This window comes from Adiantum capillus-veneris, chromosome 5 (assembly GCF_014529385.1).
Source record: "Adiantum capillus-veneris isolate H3 chromosome 5, ASM1452938v2, whole genome shotgun sequence".
Classification (NCBI taxonomy): Eukaryota; Viridiplantae; Streptophyta; class Polypodiopsida; order Polypodiales; family Pteridaceae; genus Adiantum; species Adiantum capillus-veneris.
Genome location: NC_140935.1, coordinates 64,414,080 through 64,428,119, shown reverse-complemented (window position 1 = coordinate 64,428,119; position 14,040 = coordinate 64,414,080). Strand labels below are relative to the sequence as shown.

General features: G+C 43.6%; 1 protein-coding gene across 2 annotated transcripts; it reads left to right on the top strand.

Moving 5' to 3' along the window:
- The first annotated feature begins 2,733 nt into the window (after positions 1-2,733).
- Positions 2,734-13,835, top strand: LOC147457441 (coronatine-insensitive protein homolog 1b-like). 2 transcript variants are annotated; one of them, XM_086512332.1, is made up of 6 exons: positions 2,734-2,924; positions 3,126-3,675; positions 11,614-12,100; positions 12,883-13,179; positions 13,319-13,354; positions 13,471-13,835. In XM_086512332.1, the coding sequence occupies exons 1-6, from the start codon at positions 2,747-2,749 to the stop codon at positions 13,624-13,626; spliced, it is 1,704 nt and encodes a 567-aa protein (XP_086368458.1). In that variant the 5' UTR covers positions 2,734-2,746; the 3' UTR covers positions 13,627-13,835. The 2 variants fall into 2 exon arrangements, with proteins under 2 accessions (XP_086368458.1, XP_086368456.1); XM_086512330.1 differs by lacking the exon at positions 2,734-2,924 and having other exon boundaries at positions 2,974-3,675; positions 12,883-13,835.
- The last annotated feature ends 205 nt before the right edge of the window (positions 13,836-14,040 follow it).

Genomic DNA, 14,040 nt, shown 5'->3' with positions numbered 1-14,040 from the left:
ACTCAACAAGAGCAAAGAAAGCTCTAAGTTGGTTTTAGTGGATGCAGAGCAAGCATATCTCTCCAAATTCATTCAAGGCATGTGGCTCTACGCAAGTGCTCGAGGAGCTTTATGTCATGAGTGTGGACTCTTGGAATGCATTGATTGCATGATTTGCTCCACAAGGACAGGGCCAAAAAGCTCTATTTTGTTTTTAGCATATGCGAAGCAAGGGCCTCTCTCCAGATGCTATCATGTACGCATGCATGAAGACATGTAGCTCTACGCAAGAAGCTTGTATGGACACAAAAATTCACAATTATATTGTTAGTCAGAGGCTGCTGAATGCATATGCTTGCACCTTGAAGGCCATTGAACTTTTGCAACGCCGTTGACATGGGTGAGAGAATTAATGAGCCTATAGTTGGTCCGATGCTCTTGGGGAAGCGTATCATGCTCTAGGTTGCTTTCAACGGATGCAAAGCAAGTGTATCTCTCCAAATTCAGCATCCTATACTTGCATCTTGAAGGCTATGCTTACATCTTGAAGGCATGTGGCTCTACGCAAGAGCTCAAGGAGCTTCCTTTTTGGAGTGTGGACTCTTGGAATGCTTCGCATCTGGCCTCTCTCCAGATGCAATCACCTAGGCGCGCATCTTGAAGGCATGTGGCTCTACGCAAGGAAAGTCATGCTTGCGACTCTCTTTGTGAATATGTATGCCAAATGTGGTGTGCTTGAGAGAGCACAAAAAGTGCTTAAGGAGCTTTCTGTCCGGAATGTCGCCTCTTAGAATGCACTGATTGCGGGATGTGCGCAACAAGAGCAGGGGCAGAAAGCTCTATCTTGTTTTTAGCAGATGCAAAGAAAGTATATCTCTCCAAATTCAATCAAGGCATGTGGTTGTACGCAAGTGCTCGAGGAGCTTCCTGTCCAGAATGTCGCCTCGTGAAATGCATTGATCGTGGGATCTGCCCAACAAGAACATGGCTGTTGAAAGGAGATGCCATGCATGGGACTGTCTTGGTCAAATGTATGCCAAATGTGGTGTGCTTGAGAGAGCACAAAAAGTGCTAGAGCAGTTTTTTGTCCAGACTATCGCCCCTTGGAATGCACCGATTGCGGGATGTCTGCAACAAGAGCAAGGCAAGAAATCTCTAGGTTGTTTTCAACGGATGCAAAGCAAGTATATCTCTCCAAATTTAGTCAAGGCAGTGTTTGAGGAGCTCCATGTCCTGAGTGTGGACTCTTGGAATGCGCTAATCGAATGATTTGCTCCACAAGGGCAGAGCCAGCAAGCTCTATTTTGTTTTTAGTAGATGCGAAGCGAGGGCCTCTCTCTAGATGCACTCATGTATGCATGCATGAAGGCATGTCCGGATGTTGCCTCTTGAAATGCATTGATTACGGGATGTACACAACAAGAACATGGATGTTGAAAGAAGATGCCATGCTTGGGACTGTCTTGGTCGATATGTATGCCAAATGTGATGTGCTTGAGAGAGCACAAAAAGTGCTAGAGCAGTTTTTTGTCCAGAATGTCGCCCCTTGGAATGCACTGATTGCGGGATGTGCGCAACAAGAGCAAGGCAAGAAAGCTCTAGGTCGTTTTCAGCGGATGCAAAGCAAGTATATCTCTTCAAATTCAGTCAAGGCAGGTGGCTCTACGCAAGTGTTTGAGGAGCTTTATGTCCTGAGTGTGGACTCTTGAAATGCGTTGATCAAATGATTTGCTCCACAAGGGCAGGGCCAGCAAGCTCTATTCTGTTTTTAGCAGATGCGAAGTAAGGGCCTCTCTCGAGATGCAATCATGTATGCATGCATGAAGCCATGTAGCTCTACACAAGCTTGTATTGGCACAAAAATTCACAATTATATTGTTAGTCATAGGCTGTTGGATGCAAAGAGAGGGCCTCACAAAACGTTCCTGAGGAGCTTCCTGTCTCAATGTCAGGCAAGGTCTCTCCAGATGCAATCACCTACGCATGCAGGACAACATATGCAATCGTAGGCAGGGTCTCTCTCCCGAATGCCGTCTCTTGGAGTGCATTGATTGCGGGATACACGCATCAGGAGCAGGGCCAAAAAGATCTCGACTGTTTTCAGCGGATGCAAAGCGGGGACCTCTCTCCAGGTGCAGTCACACACGCATGCATCTTGAAGGGCATGTGGCTGTACGCAAGATGTCGATACGAGCTTCAAAATTCTGTTTAATAGTGGCTGTTGCAGTAGATGCCCAACATCGTTGATGCAAGGAAGTCCATTAGCGATAGACATTCAATCGTGCGGTGAGTAAGCATTATCATTTTTTGATTTTTGACACTGAGAACGCAATTAATGAATGCATTGAAAATTGCACGCTGCCGTGGGAATGGCACGTTTCTTCGTATTATAAAAATTGGAGAAGATTGTGCAAACTCCCCCATGCAAAGGAGACTTGCATGTTTTCTTTTTTTTTGAAACATAAAAATGGAACAACAAACAATAACATTGACATCTTGTATGATCATGAACATTGAGCTTGACAAAACTCTTTAACACTCCTTGTGGTTTTTGGCAAGGTACCCCTTTGAAGCATTACGATCAATAACCAATTTCTGTGGAGGTACACCATTGAACCACGACGATCGGTATCCCAAACACTCTCAGGTAAAAAAATCTAACACTCTTTCATGAAATCTCTCTCTCTCTCTCTCTCTCTCAATTTCCAATATTTTGTTCAATCTCAATTCGATGGAACATAGCTAACGAAGCACTCTAGTTTTTCTAATGAAGAGGGAGGCATCATTAAGGCCTCGGCTACATGAACTGTCCACGTTCCGAGCTCAAACCCTCTTGGCCACGGCTATGTCATCAACACTGCGATTGAACAGTGGCAGGCTTGCCGCTAGTGAGAAGGACGCTTTGCTTTGCTACAGGCATCAAGATGTCCTCGAAGTTGTGAAAGGTACGCGCTTTACCTTTTGAGTCTTTGAGATTCGTAGGTACCCCTATCTCTTCTCTTTCCCTTCTCGCCCCTGACGTCCCTTGAGTCGGTGAGTCCCCTTCTAGGAAGAAGCTTTCCATTACCTGATGCTTTTCTGCATCAGAACTCTAGCTTCTATGCCGAACCGGAAGCTTTTAACTTGAATAGTCCATGCCGTCTCAGCCTGCCTTTTTGGCTTTCGTTCTCTACTCAAGCCTCTCCTTAGCTTGCCTGCCTGCGCTAAGATGGAAGACATGCACAAACGTTCCTCCTTCTCGGCTGGTGACAGCATCTTAGAGCTGGAGGATCTGCTAGAGCGCATTTTTGTTTTCATAGAAGACTGCAGTGCCATCTCCCTTGTTTGCAAAAAATGGTACAATGTTGACCGACGAACTCGCAGGAAGGTCACAGTCACTTCCTGCTATGCCATAAACCCTGCTCGGCTTACGGGACGCTTTCAGGCTCTTCAAGCTGTTAAGATCAGGGGCAAACCCAGGGCTGCTATGTTTAGGCTGGTGCCAGATGAATGGGGAGGGTATGCAAGGCCCTGGATCTCTGAGATTTCAGTTAACTGCTCGTGCTTGAACTCGATTTATCTCCGCCGCATGGTTGTTACAGATGACGAACTTTGCACTCTTGCCAGGGCTCGGGGCTCTTCGTTGCAGGTTCTCAAGCTAGTGAAATGCTCTGGCTTCTCTACCACTGGCCTTGAAGCCATTACGACTCACTGCAGGTGAGTGATTTTAGTAGAAGTCTACTTAGTTTCTATTAATTACACAGGAAGAAGTTTTCATAATTTGAAACCCATCGCGGCGTACACTTAATGATTTCCATTAAGTCAGCAATTGACGACGAACTTATAAGCGGAGCCTTGAAGAAGCACACTTCTGTTTCATTCAGGGCCCTTTCTCAAGTAGGGTACGCTTACGAAAATCGAGATCTCAATTGTGTTACCACCCTCCTCATTCTTAATTGTTTGGTATCGCTGACAGTACTAGACTAGTGAGCGTGAATAGAGTGTTGCATATGTGGCTTGAACACTCGCTCATGGGAAGAACTTTGCTTCACTTTTCAAGATCTCCTCATACATTGAGATATTCAAGCGGAGCAGAGTTGTGAGCTTATGGATCACAAAGGGTTGCAAGTTAATGGATAACTAAGCAATTGGAGGAGCGTTGTGGTAGTGAGTTTACAGGTTATCGTAGTCAAACAAGAGTGTTGTTTTGTTGCTTTGATGTAGAGGTTGCAGAGGACACAACTTTGTGATTAGCCAGTGGGACCTTGGATGAGAGGGCCTTGGGATTTTAGGGTTTAGCCCATCATAAGTGCATGCGTGCATGTTTGTGTAAACATCTAATTGTTTATTTGTGCAGAAAACACAAGTGAGTGAACAATGCCGGAGAGATGAGTGAGACACACGGCGCCAAGAATGCTGGCAATATGCTAGTTATGCTCAGATGAATACAACATTTGATGCCCAAATGGGTGCCACCTTCCCCTTATACATTGGGACTAGGACTTATGAACACAGCTTCTACTCTCTAGTTGTACAAAAATTGAAATTGAAGGGCACCACGTCTGACGGGAAGATTGAGTGAAATCCCCCCTCTATGTGTGTCCTCTCAAGCATTAAATTCTCTCTAAGTTGTCCAAGTATTCAAATTGTCGCAGATTTGTTTTGGTTGTTATAAAGTCTCTTCTAGTGAGCGAACCTTAGGCCCCCCTAAGGCTCATATTTAAAGGCCCTTGGCCCTTTGCATTCGGGAGGAGCACGGGTAATCTTTGAGTGAAAAATAGGCTCCCCCCATGGCTGATATGTGAAAGCCCTTGGTCTTGTGCTTTTACACGTGCTCAAAAGCACCAAAACAAAAGCTTGTAAAAGTCAAAACTTTCAACGTAGCAACTATTATATTTATAGTACACAGTTTATGATTTTTTCCCGTAAAGTACATAATATTGCCAAAAATTGTGTACGTTTTTTTGAATGTTAGAAAGTTCATACTAAAGTGTTATGGACAACCAGTATCCTCTACTATTTTTAGTTAATAACTAGAGGCTTCTTATGGTCTTGGTCACCCTTATCTCTTGAAGGTTTAGTTTTCATATCAAACTTTAAGTATTTAATCTTGACAATTGGTTAGTGAAAGTTGAAAGTTAAATCTGTTTATGAATTTATTTGTGATGCCATACAATTTATTATACATGTATCACACCTAACTTATGCCTAAGGCTATGTTAGAAAATTTTATAATAAAAGAAACCATGTTTTTAATTTGGGGCCTTCAAAAAGACGTTTAGTACACGTATTATACTTCGTCATATTATATGTCCCGTCCGGTATGTGGCCAAGGGCTCAAGCGCAAGAGAAGCATCACTCTTGTTTGGCATCCAAAGAGAATCTCATCTAATGGGTCTCGCCCTAGAGTAACATCTAATGGTGGTCAAGTGTAATGTGAGGAGAGAGGTAGAAGCTGATTTATTCTATTCTCCCATGTAACACTTCTTGGCCGAAAACCTTATCTTGAATCGCAATTGTATGATCGCAAAACAGAACTACCATGCCAAGTCTAGTTTCATCGAGTTTTATTTAGTAAGAAATAAAGTGATCAAGTTTTTCCTTTTCTGTTTTATTGTGTCCCTTGCTTTTATATTTTTGTAAGTGTTTGGTCCTCTCTCATATTTAGTAAGTTCAGACAATTCTGACCTTATAAAGGTATATATAACTACCATGCCAAGTCTGCAAACCTCATGCACAGTTAGGAAATTGAGTTTGCAGCCTAGGAGCATGAAATATCTAGAAAATATTTTATTCTTGGAACAAGTTGCATAGCCACTTCTAGGTGTGTAGGGACCAATGAGTTATCTCATTGCGAGAAGATATCATGTGCTTCGTAGCAACATTGTCAATGATTTAATTGTCCTTAGAGACAATAGGAATCTGAACTTTGGAATCATTTCCTTGCAAATCGCGAACTTAGGTCCTAGGAATGCTGAGAATTGAGCGCTATCGCAATCTTTGATGTCATCGAAGAAGAAGGGAGAAAGAGGTTTACAAAGATCGTAGATGACATTGACATCATATCTTGGTTGGATTTTCTTTTGGATAATTTATATATAATTGTCGGTGGCTTTTTTTCCAAGCTAACAATTGGTAACCCTATGAGTAGCAATTGTGTTGTTTTTTTTCACCAATTTCTATCTTTTTATGTGAGTTTGATTTTAGGAGCGTCTTGTCCTTGCTAACCCTTGTCCAATTTTAATTTTATTATGGAGCGTCTTGTGTTTGCTAACTCTTATCCAATATTTTTGCACGAGTTATGCAATGTAAGACCAAAGTACTTGGCCCTACCTTTCGTCCAACCTTTTGTTTCCTTATGGCAACCCTTGAGGTATGGGTACAAGCCAAATCCTCAATTGAAGACAAATCTTGGGGTTGAAATCCGTTCCCCTTGATCTTCGCCTTATGGACCATAGTTTGATTCAAATGCGTTTGAAATGAATTCTAGAGGTTTGAAAAATAAAGAGCTTGAAACTGGGTTTCAAACTTGACCAAGCTTGGGTTTTGGAAAAAATTTGGGATCGTACTTTTGAATAGTTTTTTAAGCTTTAAGCCCTAGCTTTTTAGTTTTGGAGTCTTTATTTTGTAGAATCTCTCATGGAGTTCGTTGCTCTTGCTTTAGATAATTGTTGTTGTTCTTAATAGAGCTTCCTTGTGTAGATTTCATTGATTCCCGAATCACGATTTGTTCTAATGCTCAATGTCATATGATATCAAAATGCTTCTTGCTTGCAAATGCTCTATTTTAAATTTCAAAACTCGATGGTTATTTTGGGCTTGAGAGCTACAAAATTCCTTAAAATTAAAAAAATTTAGGTCGCGTTTGATTCGACGTAAGGGTTCAAATCAAATCTCGTGTCACACATTCAAACTCGTTGCGCTTGACGTTCGATTGATATTTGAACAAGCGAGATAGGACTAACTCCTCGCCCGTGATGCTGCGTAACCCTCTATTGGAAATCAAGGAAGACTAGAAACTGACTACTAGTTTGGTATGAAGGAGAACAACAAGATGGCCATGTCTTTGGAAGCAACCAACTTCCCCAGTCAAGGTATCTATAGCCACAATGCTTGCATCATGTTATGTTTTTCCTCATAGAATTAGTAGTAGTGGGCATCGAGTGCACTTGCATAGCAACACACTTTCAGAGGGGTATAATGCTCGTAGATAGACGCCCTTAGTATTCGTCTATAGGTTCACATGCTTCAAGACTTGTAGAGTACAATCAAGAATCATGGGACCAAATACGAGCATTGACAAGCCCCCTCTTTGAGTATTGTTGGCTTGGAGGAGTAAATATAGGGCAAGGGGGGTCCGTTTGGTAGTGCAGTGCAGTGCAGAGCCCAGCAGGGGTGCCCTTATTGGGCAATCAGGGGAGGTGGGTTGGGGCAGGTAGGTAGATAGGAGGGCATCTCTAGTTGTTTTTGGCACTGTAACAGGGAACGGGGGGAACACAGCCAAACGTTTCGAAACGGCGTTCCGGACGAGTCCCGTTCCCGAAACGGAGATAGGAACGGAACGCCGTTCCAGAACGGGGTGTAACCGGAACGGTGTTCCGGAATGGGCGGAACATGAGGCGAAACGGCGAAACGCGGGGCGGAACGGGCAAAAATAGGGCTTTTGGGGACAGATTTAGGGCTGTTCGGGGAACATATTTGGTGTAGTTTGAGGGCAGGTTAGGGGACAGATTTGGGGGCAGTTTTGGGGTTGTTTAGGAGTTTATTTGAGACTAAGCTGAATGGAGGTAATTCAATCCTTACTTTAGGTGGACCGTTCCAGCCCCGTTCTCGTTCTGGCCCCCCCTCCTCCTCCCCGTTCCCGTCCCGTTTCGGACCCTCCTGTTCCCGTTCCCTGTTCTCGTTCTGGGTAACTATGGTTTTTCGACAGCCCTCATCTGCATTTTTGGGGCCCACCTCCCTGGTGTTGGGGCACCAGTGACAACAGGTGATGCATCCTCAGGTGTCGTGCCATCTTCAGATGGTGGTTGAGTCTCTTCCTTGGTGGTTTTCTCCTTAGAGCAGCCTTAGCTATGCTATGTGATCATGCAGTGGCAGAGCATCTCATACTAGGTGCAGGCGATCGAAGAGAAAGAAAGGAGGAGGATGCGAGCTCTACATGTGAGGGTAACTGGCCTCAAGGACATAAACAATGTGGAAAAAGAGGTCACAAGCCTCATATCCATGATGGGGGTGGACAAGCCTTCACACACAAAGGCATGGAGAGTGGAAGGGAGAGCTCTCATACTACGCTTCCCCTCATTGGAAGAGACGGAAATGTTGAGAAAGAGGTCTACTCTCAAGAAGACAAGTATTTTCCTCGGTGATGATCTCACTCTCGCAGCTTGTGTATATGAGAGAGGTAATGCCAGAGATTACAGCGGCAAGGGAGAAGGAAAAGATGGTCTTTTAGAGATGATCGTGTGGTGATTGTAGACCGGCGCTCTACATGATGGTGTGAGGCCTATGGGACCACACCGAAGATGGCTACTTGGAATTGTAATGGATCTATGAGGTTGGACGTTGGTGCCTATGAGGACAGTTTTATGGACGGGGACATTGTTTTCTTCTCAGAGACTCATCAGGCCCCTAGACAGCTTATGCCACATGTGGTGGGATATAGATGGGGACAACCCACAGGACAATCAAGAGATCTGAACATTGGAGTAGAGGTTCAGGAGGCGTAGCAGTCCTATTTAGGGAGGAATTACAGCCACTACTACATATTGTACGGAAAGATGATCATGCTAGATACATGTGGGTGAGGCTGAGAGCTGACACATGCCGATCTCTATACATTGCCTTATGTTACTTCCCCCCAGTACGTCAGTATATGCTGTATCTAGAGGACAGTCGCCTGTCTCTATATTGGATGATGATATATGGGAGTTTTCCAAGGATGGTGATATCATCCTCTTAGGGGACTTCAATGCCCTAACGGACAACTCTCAGACAGTCTTCTACGACACTTCAGATGAGATGCTTAGAGAGCTGGATGTGGGTGAGTTGGGGCTTGACTGATGCTCACATGACAGAGAGCAGATGGAGTGTGGGAGTTACCTCACGGAGATGACGACTACACATGGGTTAGCCATACTTAATGGCTTACAACAATTTCCTGGAGCAGGCGGTTTCACATGCTTTCCACATAGACACTGGGCTAGTACAGTGGACTATGTTATGGCACAACCGAGCTTTATTCCTTGTATTCAAGATTTCATAGTGGGAGCCAGACCAGTGGGCGTAGGAGTGGATCATGCTCTTTTGACATTATCTGATTCATTTCAGTATAGTACAACCCAGACATCAGGTGGCAGGTCACATACTCGTATACATTTACACCAGAGACTGACTCAGTTTATACAGAGGAGATCTATAGACGTCTATGCACAGCTGGTCCTAGCCTCCCAGTAGAGAGTAGAGGAGCGCACGACTTTATTGACTGAGACATTGCATGGTGCTGCATCAGAGGCATACCCACACACGCTGGGTCGGAGGCGACATTTTGGGAGCATGCTCGAGAATCATTGGTACGATGAGGAGTGCAAAGAGACGAGAGCCCAACTTCAGAGGGATCTTCTTTTAGCAGTCGTCACTTACAAACATTTTCAGATTGCTTCCTGGTGCCTTGTGCGCTGTTTGGTTGGCTAGGACGTTCCTTGCTGCCTCATGTGCTTGGGCTCTAGTGACTGTGTTAATCGGAATGTTCGGTTCTGTTTCTGATCCACTTGAGCTTGGCACAATCCCCATTTTGTTCATGGTTGCTTTCCCCTTGTTGTCAGGGTTTTTTGGACAGTGTGGAATGAGATGATCGGTTGTACATCCATCACAGAATCCAAAAAGTTTTACCCGTTCTCCTTTGATTGGACAAACTCTCGCCCAATGATCACCGCCACATTCATAGCATGGTCCTACAGGTGGTGGTGGAGAGGCTTGTGGAGCCCCCCATCGGTGCTCTAGGAGGATACCCGTTAGGTTTGTAGCCCTGATTTGCCATGAACATAAGCATATTCTCATCGACCAAGTAATGGTTTTTTAATAGGGTTGCCCATTGTCTCCTACTCTATTTGGTATGTATGTTGATGAGGTGTCTGATTACATTGACAGAGAGGGTGATAGAGGTGCCCAGCTGGCAGGGACGTGGATCCCATTGTTGTTATATGCCGATGATAGCGTTGATCTTTGACTCACCAGAGGGCCCTTGAGTCTTCCAGACGCACATCCTCACATCAGCTGGAGATTGAGACTGGTAGATTCAAAGGGATACCAGCAGACAGCAAGATATGCCGCTTATGCCAGCTAGAGCCAGGGACAGAGCTACATTACATATGTCATTGCACAGTGAACTATGAGATACGGGGCCGTTTCCACTGTTTATTTATAGAGGGTTTTGGTCTTTTCTCTAGGGTCATGAGTTATGAGGATCAGAGATGTCTTGGGCTATATCTACTTGAGTTACACAGCAATGGAGACACTTAGAGACACTTTACTGGGGAGAGAGAGAGAGAGAGAGTCCCAGGGACAGATTACAGATTTCTTTTTACTAGATATGGGACAGCCAGAGGAGCAGCCATCACTGCAGAGTAGTGGGCAGTGGGCACTCTCATCGATCGAGCACTAAAGCTACAGAGATCCAGACGGCCATGATTGAGGAGAGGGGCTACACAACATCGACGGAGACTACAATAGAGGATTCGAGCCATACTCTCTCGACATCCAGAGTGCAGATGAGGATGGATTCTAGTAGTAGTATCTTTGTTCTAGTTCTTTTGTACCCAGACATGGTACTAGAATCACAATTTTGTAACAGATTGGTCTCATAGGTCACTTTGGCCTTTTGAAGACGTTAATATAACATTTCATTTCATTTTATGTATCTCTCTCTCTCTCTCTCTCTCTCTCTCTCTCTCTCTCTCTCTCTCTCTCTCTGAGCACAAGATGGAGCTAGCTAGATTGATGCATTTGCATGGTTGTACTACCCTCAGCATATAGACATGCACATATTCGTAGTATTAGAGCTCCACCCATCCCCATAGATATTATCACCAACCAGACGTCCTTCTCTCTTTTATTTTATATGAGTCTGAACTATTTTGTCTTTTCCAATAGACAAAGGACATACACAGATGTATACTTGATTTGTCTCATAGGCCGATTTCGGCCTCACATAGACATTAAAAAGCTTTCTTTCTTCTTTCTTCTTTCTTTCTACCTACATCTGTCATTGCCTTGTAAATGAAGGTGGCCTCGTAGGTGTTCTTATGTGGTAGAGGATCCAGGTCATAGTTGAGTTGTCCACCCGATTGGATGCCAGTTGGTGTTATCACTGCACCTTCCGCTGCCGAATCTGATTCGATCCAGATCTGATGCAAAATCAGCAATTTTTCTCCTCTCCATGGACATGACACGGGCACTTGATTTCTGAAAAAGAGACTCTATAGTGTCTCGATTGATGTTGTTGTATTCTTGTTTGTGATTACTACATTGAAGGGAACAATTGTTTTTTTCAAGTTATGAGAGTTTGTAAGGGTGTTTCCCTGGTCTCATGATGCTATGTGTGTGGATTGGGGTTCTGTCAGCTTTCTAATTTTGTGCTCTCTTCTTAATGGGCCACAGGGCTTTAAGAGTTTTATCTGTGGAAGAGTGCTCTTTGGAGGATCATAGTGGAAGGTGGCTTCATGAACTTTCTCAGCACAATTCTTCTCTGGAATCTCTTAACATTGCAGGAACAGATTTACAAAATGTCACGATGGGCGACTTGGCAACACTTACATCAAATTGTAAGTCTTTGACCTCTTTAAAGTTGAATGACTTGGAACTGGAGAATCTAGCAGATATTTTAAAGAGGACAACAGCGCTGCAAGAACTTGGAGGGGTATCAATAAGTGATGAGCGTCCAAGAATAAAGATTGCATTGCCATCAAGGCTAACATCGTTGGTTTCTCTATATTACATGGGCGCAAATGAGGGTGATGAAGTTGTAAACTCTCTTATTCAACCAATCGCAGCGAGCCTGAGGAAGATAGACCTTCAGTTCGCATTTCTTAGTGTTCCTGGTCATTGTGAGCTTCTTGGCCACTGCTCAAATCTTGAAGCATTGGAGGTGATTTTACCCTGTTGCTTTATTTGCCTTCCAATTAAGTTCTCTTTCTGTACTTGAAGCTATTTGCCTTCGTTTTTGCGGGGCTGCAAACCAGGTCAATTACCTGAAATATTTCATTCATGTCTGAATTGCTTAACTGAAACGTAGTGCAATAAGCATGTATGCTCTTCATTTTTAAAAAAGATGACCAAAATGCCCCTGAAAACTGTGGGAATACCCAAGATACTCCTCAAACTTCAAGAATTCCCAAAATAACTGTCATGTTTGGGAAAGTTTTCCAAAAATTCCAAAAGCGCCCAAATTTTTTCTAAAATTCCCAAAATACCCGTTGCCAACATTGTGAAACCATGCTAAAGACATGATTTTTTGCAACTCCTCATGGGAAGATTGGTTCTCTCAATGAAAAATGATAGAATGAGGATTTTAGATGGTATTGTTTGTGCACTCTCAAGATGAAATAATTCTGTATCTGTTGATACAAATGCCACTAGTTGTGAGCTCATTGGTGAAAACTCTCTTTGACTTTAGTGGTACTTTGGGAATATTCAAAAATTCAGGGGTGGTATTTTGGTAATTTTCCTAATTTCTATTGTAAATGGCTTTTTTGGGGGTTCTGGTTTTACTTGTCTGTTAACTAGCTCTGCCGCCCTGAAACACGGCATATTTGACAAAATGCCTCGGAGCTGAAATGTTTGCAGCTACTTTGAATTTGTGTGCATGATTAGGAGGAGATCACCTGTCAAGAAAGAGAATGAATTAGCTTCGGCTCTTGCTTCTTGCAGGTTTTCAATGCAATTGGTGATGAGGGCCTTGAAGTCATAGCTAGTAAATGCAAAAATCTACGATGGCTTCGTGTGGAACGCGGAGATAGAGACGTCCAACAAGGTTTTGTGACTCAAAGAGGCCTGATTTCTGTGGCAATGAACTGCCATTTACTAGAGTATATTGCAGTTTATGTGACAGATATCAACAATGCTGCGCTCAAAACTGTTGCTGAAAACTGTCCAAATTTGAAGGATTTCCGGCTAGTGCTGCTTGACGAAGACAATGTGGTGTCAGACTACCCTCTTGATGATGGTGTAAGAACCCTCATGCATGCATGCCCAGACATTCATCATTTTGCATTGTACTTGAGGCCTGGATTTTTGACCGATAAGGGTATGGAAGATATTGGAATATATGGGCAAAATCTGAAATGGGCTCTTTTTGGGTTGCTAGGGGAGAGTGACAAAGGGATCACGCTCTTTGCGAACGGTTGCCCTAACCTAAAGAGACTGGAAATTCGTGACTGCGTTTTTACTGAAAGGGCGCTTGCAAGTTCTGTTTTTGGGATGAAATCCCTAAATTATGTGTGGGTTCAAGGTTACAAGTCGACTGGAACAGGAAGGGATTTACTTCCTTTGACACTGGATAATTGGAACGTAGAGCTGATAGATGAGCCGGGGGCTCCAACACAGTTTGTAGCATACCGGTGTCTTTCAGGGAAGCGCACGGATGCACCAGCTATGGTTACAGTCCTGGGCTAAGATTTGTATATGTGATATACAAAGGGTTTTACAGCTGTATATGAAGGTCTTGCCATTTGGCTATGCATACATGTCCCTTGTAGTATAGCTATATTTCCTCCTTTTGTAAGCTCTTGCGGCTGCGCAAGGATCGTTTGTTGTACAGCAAACAAACTGGTTTTGTATTTCCTTCAAGTTGTGCTTTGAAATCTTTTTAGTACATTCTCATAGCACAAGTTTTCAGTTTAGCATAGGAGAGGTATGCACACCTTAGAAGCATATTCAGATGCCTTTTTTCTTCCTTGTAAGCAGAGCAGAGCCGTATGGTCTACGCACATTTGCATGGACCCATCTTTCTTCTTTACCAAAAGTAATGGGCAATGTCCATGGCAAGCTTGTGGCAATATTTGGTTCTTGAAAAGTTCGGACTTGTTT